This window comes from Stenella coeruleoalba, assembly GCF_951394435.1.
Source record: "Stenella coeruleoalba genome assembly, chromosome: 18".
Lineage (NCBI taxonomy): Eukaryota > Metazoa > Chordata > Mammalia > Artiodactyla > Delphinidae > Stenella > Stenella coeruleoalba.
Window position 1 is genome coordinate 7,609,916 of NC_137164.1, and position 6,000 is coordinate 7,615,915.

General features: G+C 44.8%; 1 protein-coding gene across 1 annotated transcript in view; it reads left to right on the forward strand.

Moving 5' to 3' along the window:
• TEX26 (testis expressed 26) overlaps positions 1-4,085 on the forward strand; it is a 52,985-nt gene extending 48,900 nt beyond the window's left edge. The window contains 1 exon segment of the mRNA XM_079903441.1: positions 3,826-4,085. Within this exon segment, the coding sequence (XP_079759567.1) occupies positions 3,826-3,971 (146 nt within the window). The 3' untranslated portion in view covers positions 3,972-4,085.
• Positions 4,086-6,000: the final 1,915 nt, after the last annotated feature.

Genomic DNA, 6,000 nt, shown 5'->3' on the forward strand with positions numbered 1-6,000 from the left:
AGCAGAGAAGGTGATGCCCTATTTTCCTATTCCCGTATCTTCCCACGTGCTGTTCCCTTGCCTAGAATACTCTCCTCCCATTTTTTGCCTGAGTACTAATTCTCCCTGGATTCTGGTTTTTCTTATGTTCCCAGAATTTAGGACCATGCCTGGCCCATACAGATGTCCAATAAATGCTGTTAAATGAATGACTGACTTTAATGCAGTACAGTCATCATGGACTCAGACGAGGCTGTCCTAACTTTCCTAGAAAGAAGTAGCTGCTCTTCCTTTTAACCTGATAGTGGTCCGCAGTTTCCTGTAACACAGAATTTGTTTTGGGCACTGCATTGCTGCTTTGCTGTGACCCTGCTGGACAGCGAACGCCATGAGGGCAAGTAAGGCATCTCTCAGCTCTGAAGCTGCAGCATCTGACACAGGGCTTGTCATGCCACTGGTGCTCAATGAGTGAGCGATGTGAGGAGGAAGTGGTCCGGTGTCTCTCACATAATCATGCTGAGAAGGCAGTTCCCCAGGGCAGGGCCAGAGGCTGTTCATGCAGACCCCAGTGCCCCTTTCGCTGTGACTGATGGGGGAGGCTGCATCTCTCTGGGCAGAGCCACGGTGCTGCAAGACCAAGGAGTGGCCGTACGATGGCCCATGTACTGCCCGAGGGCCCACTCCCACTGTGGTCCACAACACTGCACGGCCCTTGCCTCATGCCACCTTGTCCGGAGCTCCAAGTTGCCCAGGTGGACCCACACCTGTCCCAGGCTCTGCTTTTGGTGACAGGGGTGGTCTGGGTGGGCAGCCCGAGCCCAGGCAGTGACTGCCCCCCTCCTGAGCTTTTCTGTTTCCTGTTGCATCTCTCATCCTAATCTCTCGGGAAGCCATCCCTCTAGGTGTTTGGGTCTGTTCGGACTTTCGTTCCAAAAATATTTGTTACTTATTATGTGCGTGGTATTGCCTAGTTGCCATGGTAATGTCTGCGCTGCAGCCACACCCAGGGGTGTGAGATGTCTCCTTTGGAGCATGATGTAGAGGGAACTGGGTCTGAGCTCAGTCCCACAGCCAGGGTCTCTCCTCACGACCCCTACACTGGCACTGGGTATCGACTCACCAAGGGGCAATGCCCTGGTGTCTTGAAATAAGGCATCATCTCATTTTTTCCATTTGGTATCATTACTGAGCAAAGGCAAACACCCCTGAGACTTATAAGAGAAAAGCCAACACCGCACTCCCCAAAATAGACATAAAACCTGACCATCTCTGTTGAAGCTGCAATTATGGAATCCTGGGGTTTGAAAGGACCTTAGAGGTCACTTAGTATATAACCACTTCAATGCACAGATTCTATTCTCTGCTAAGCCAGGAGCCAGCATACGCTTGAATACCTTCAGCTTAAGGGAACTCGATACTTTATAAGGTAGCCCGTTTCAAGGTTGGAGAGCTCTGACCTTAAATTTGTTTTTTTCCCTTTATGAGCTGAAATTGGTCTTTCTTGACATCCTACCCATTAGCCCAGTTTCTAAGCTTCTGCACCACTCTCTGAGTTATCCACGGCACCAGAACAAAATTACCACAAACTCAGTAGCTTAAAACTACACATGTATTATCTCTCAGTGTTTGTAAGTCTCGTGAGGCTATAGCAAGGTGGTAGCTATGCTAGGGTCTCATCTGACAGCTTGACTGGGGAACAGTGCACTTCCAAGGACACATGGTCTCTGCCATGTTTCTTGCGGGTTGTTGGACTAAGGCCTCAGTCCCTTGCTGGCTGTTGGCCATTTCCACGTAGGCGCCTCTATAGGGTAGCTCATGGCTTGGCAGCCAGCTTCCTCAAAGCCAGCTAGGGAGAGAGAGAGCCTACCAGAAGTAATGACTGGTTACCAGCAAGTTACTCAAAGAGAGGGGGTTTTATCGGCCTGAATACCAAGAGGAAGGGATCGTGGGATCCATCTTACAGTCTGCCTGTTACAACCACACAGAAGGAATCTACTCTCTCTCCCACACAATGATCCTTCTAACACTTGAAAGTAATTCTTATGACTTGCGCACCTTTTTGTCCTGGCTACACCCAAGTGAGTATCCTCACCATCCCAACCACTGTCCTCAGAATTTGCTTTGCTGTGTATCTCAAAGTGGGGACACACTCAAAGATATTGATACACTTTGAGTTTCAGTGTCTCAAACTGAAACTCAGTTCAGTCCTCTGGCTGGAACTGACTAGGGTGGAGTGGGACCCCCTGGGAGCATAAGCCCTGGGAGACCCACAGCTCCTCCTACTAATTAAGGCTTGATTTCAAACATAGACATTCGAGGAGCTCAGCCTCTTGCTGGGGAAGAGTTCTGGTGTCAGTGCACTGAATTCAGATTAACAGTCCTATTAATGTTTTGGAGCAAACATTCCAGAGATCTTAGAGTAGTATGCGTTTTTGAATATGAAAATTGGAAAAATGAATATCTTCCCCCTCCTGTATCCTGTCGCCCACCAATCTAGTGAATAGTTTACTCTAAACACAGATTGATTTTTTTCTCTCTAGAGTATTGAACAAATAGAACAACTTTTCATGAAAATAGACTATGAAGCAGTGGGTAGAATTCAGTGGGTAAGTTGGGTTGTGTTTTGTGAGTCAGACTTGAAGTTAGTGAGGAAAATGTATAAAATGTTTGGTTCTGAGCCTTTCTGGAGTACCCTATGCCCCTCAGTACCCTTGCCAAGTTGAAGTTGAACCAAGGGGACATGCATATTCACAATTTTCAAGTTCTCGTAATGTCAGGATATGCCTGGAATAGCTTCACTAGGAATTGCAGTAGCTCAGGCAAGTTCCAAGAAGGCATTCCTAAAACCAGGAAATGAAGGCTACATCTGCCACCTTACCCAAAAGCAAAAGTGAAACACCGGTGAGCAAGCAATCCTGCGAACAAGCAACACCTGGTGATAATCAGATCACTGACACATGGAAAGTGTTTAGAACGGGCAGCCACAGAGTAATTTCTCAACAAATGTTATCATCATCGTCATTATTAATGTTTCCCAATTTGGGTTGTATAATGAGGAGCTGAGACATCTGCTTTTAAAATTCTCTGCCATTGTGCATCAGTATCCTATTGTTCTAGGATGAATCAAGTTCTAAAATGACAAGCTGAGCGGCATTCACCTCTATTCAGACCTCGGGCCACTGCCCCAACCAAAGCAAATACAGTGTTTTCACTGTCATCTCATTTGAAAGGGAACAGTCAGGATTCCAGGGAAGAGAAGGGAAGACTCTAGTGAGTTAGGGCTTTGGGGGAAGCGGAGAGAAAATGGAGATGTTCCCAGGCCCTACAGGCACGCCCACCCCTTCCCCAGACCGCAGGTCGGCTTTTCCCTACGTGCACTGCCGAGATTCGAAATGAGGCATACATCCTGGTGGGTCAGAACTGTGCAGTCAGACCAATGGGGGCTCAAGTCTCAGGCCAGCCACTTACTAGTAGTTTGATCTTAGGCAGATTATTTAACCTTTCTAGGCTTGAGTTCCCCAATTTGTAAAATGAGGAGAGTAACAGTACCTACCTTATCCAGCTATGGCAAGAACGGAGGTGAAGGTCCACATTGCACGGAACAGGGTATGTGCTCAACCCTCACCATCATCTTTAGACAGAGAGACTGGGCAGGGAAGCGAGACACTGAGTAGCAGATTTCCAGCCCTAGCCGAACAGGCGCACCCCAGTTATTAGCCCCGAGTTTTTGGCAACCAAGTTCACATCGATAAGCTACTAATTATGTCAGGACTTATCCATGTCCTGAGGATAAAGAGAATTTTTGAAAGACAGTAGACGTTTACTGAATTTTCCTTTCTTCACCAGGATGGCTTCTGCACGTACCTGCAGTTAGTGTATTCAGAGCAAGCTGGTGCTCTGGCTCGCCAGAAAGAGGTTTCCTCCCAGCTGCCTGCTGTGCTGCGAGGGCTGTCGTATGGGGGTCCCGTGCTGTGCATTCTCTCTGCGCCTGACGACACCTTAATCATGATCAGAGAAGATGGGGCCGTTTATTTCTGGTCCCTGCAGCTGAAGTTGAAAAGAAGAAAGCGGGTTTTTGTATGTGATTCTCATTTGATAAGGATGCTGAGTGCTCCAGTTTGATTTTATTTGCTATTTTAAACTGCTCCTCGAGTGGCATGATTACAGAAATTGTGTCCTTGAAGATAATATATTCATGTTGGATTTTGCCAGTCTATGGAATGCAAATAAAATATGATCTCTATATGTAGTGCGAGATAATTCCTCATTTTGCTTCTAAATCAGATGGATGAATTACACGTGATTCCATCATGTACTTGATCATATGTCTTAATGAATGACAAATGGAAAAGAATTTTTCTCCCTGTTAATGGTTATTTCAGTTTAGGTTGCTCTGTGAGGGTTTCTCCTTAGAGAACTTACAGAATCACAGAATCAGAAATTCAGAAGGCAAGAAGCATTTGGGAACTACACTTAGGATAGGAATAACAATACCTGACCCATTCCAGAATATATTCTATCTTTAAAGTCTTTCTTTTATTATCTCACTCAACAAATAGTTGAGCCCTTGTCACTGCTCAGGTTCTGTGCTGTGTGCTGGGGGTACAGACACCCATTTCTGCCCTCAGGAAACTTATCATCCACCCTAGAAGTTACAGCTAAACAATAACCCTCAGGCTGCCAAATAAGCCCGCTCTAGAGAGAGAGAATAAAGGTGGTTCTTCAAATCTATATAGCAAGTTCTCTATATAGGCAGACCCTGTTTTATTGCATCTCACAGATACTGCATTTTTTTTTACAAATTGAACGTTTGTGGTAACCCTGTATCGAGCAAGTCTATATGAACCATTTTCCCAAAAGCGTTTGCTCACGTTGTGTCTCTGTGTCACATTTTGGTAATTCTCGCAATAGTTCAAACTTTTTCATTATTATTTTATCTGTCATGGCGACCTGTGATCAGGGATCTTTGATGTTACTATTGCAAAAAGATTGCTACTCACTGAAGCCTCAGATGGTGGCTAGCATTTTTTAACAAAAAAGTATTTTTAAATTAAGGTATGTACATTGATTTTTTTTAAGACATGGCACACTTAACAGACTACAGCATAGTGTAAACATAACTTCTGTATGCACTGGGAAATCACAAAATTTGTGTGAATTGCTTTATTGCAGTGGTCTAGAACTGAACCCTCCCTCAATATTTCCGGGATACGCCTGTAGTTGAGAGCGAAAGTCAACTAAAGAAAACTATAGAGTGGCATGGACATATATACACTACCAAACGTAAAATAGACAGCTAGTGGGAAGCAGCCGCATAGCACAGGGAGATCAGCTCGGTGCTTTGTGACCACCTAGAGGGGTGGGATAGGGAGGGTGGGAGGGAGACGCAAGAGGGAGGAGATATGGGGATATATGTATATGTATAGCTGATTCACTTTGTTATAAAGCAGAAACTAACACACCATTGTAAAGCAATTATACTCCAATAAAGATGTTAAAAAAAAAAGAAAACTCTATTATGTTAAGTATGCATATTAAGGACCAGAGTGGCTTGAGACAATGGAAATTGTCTTATCATTAAAAGGGCATATTTTTGTTTATTTCCACCCTTCAACCCTTTAGGACAAGCCCATCATTCGGAAGCCCAGGTGGGTGACGGATGTCACCCGCACGCCACAGTACAACAAACTGATCCTAGGGACTGGGTGAGTGCCGGCAGCTCTTCAATGGCTAAGTGAATAATCATTGGGCTATGAAATTCATTTCCATGTGTGGGTTTACACAGACACATACCCATCTGTGGTAATAGGGTAAAGTATGAAGACCTTAAAAAAAAGCTGCTGTGCAAAGAAAGCTATCCCTTTGGCCTATTGCAATGATACTGTCCTTGCCTCAAACTGACAGGGCCCTCTTCTGGAATACTTCCAGAGTGAGAGAAAATGGTACCTTTTAATACCATTTATTTTAGATTCAAAATAATATTGCCACTTTATTGTCCACCAAAATTCAGTCCAAAGTGAT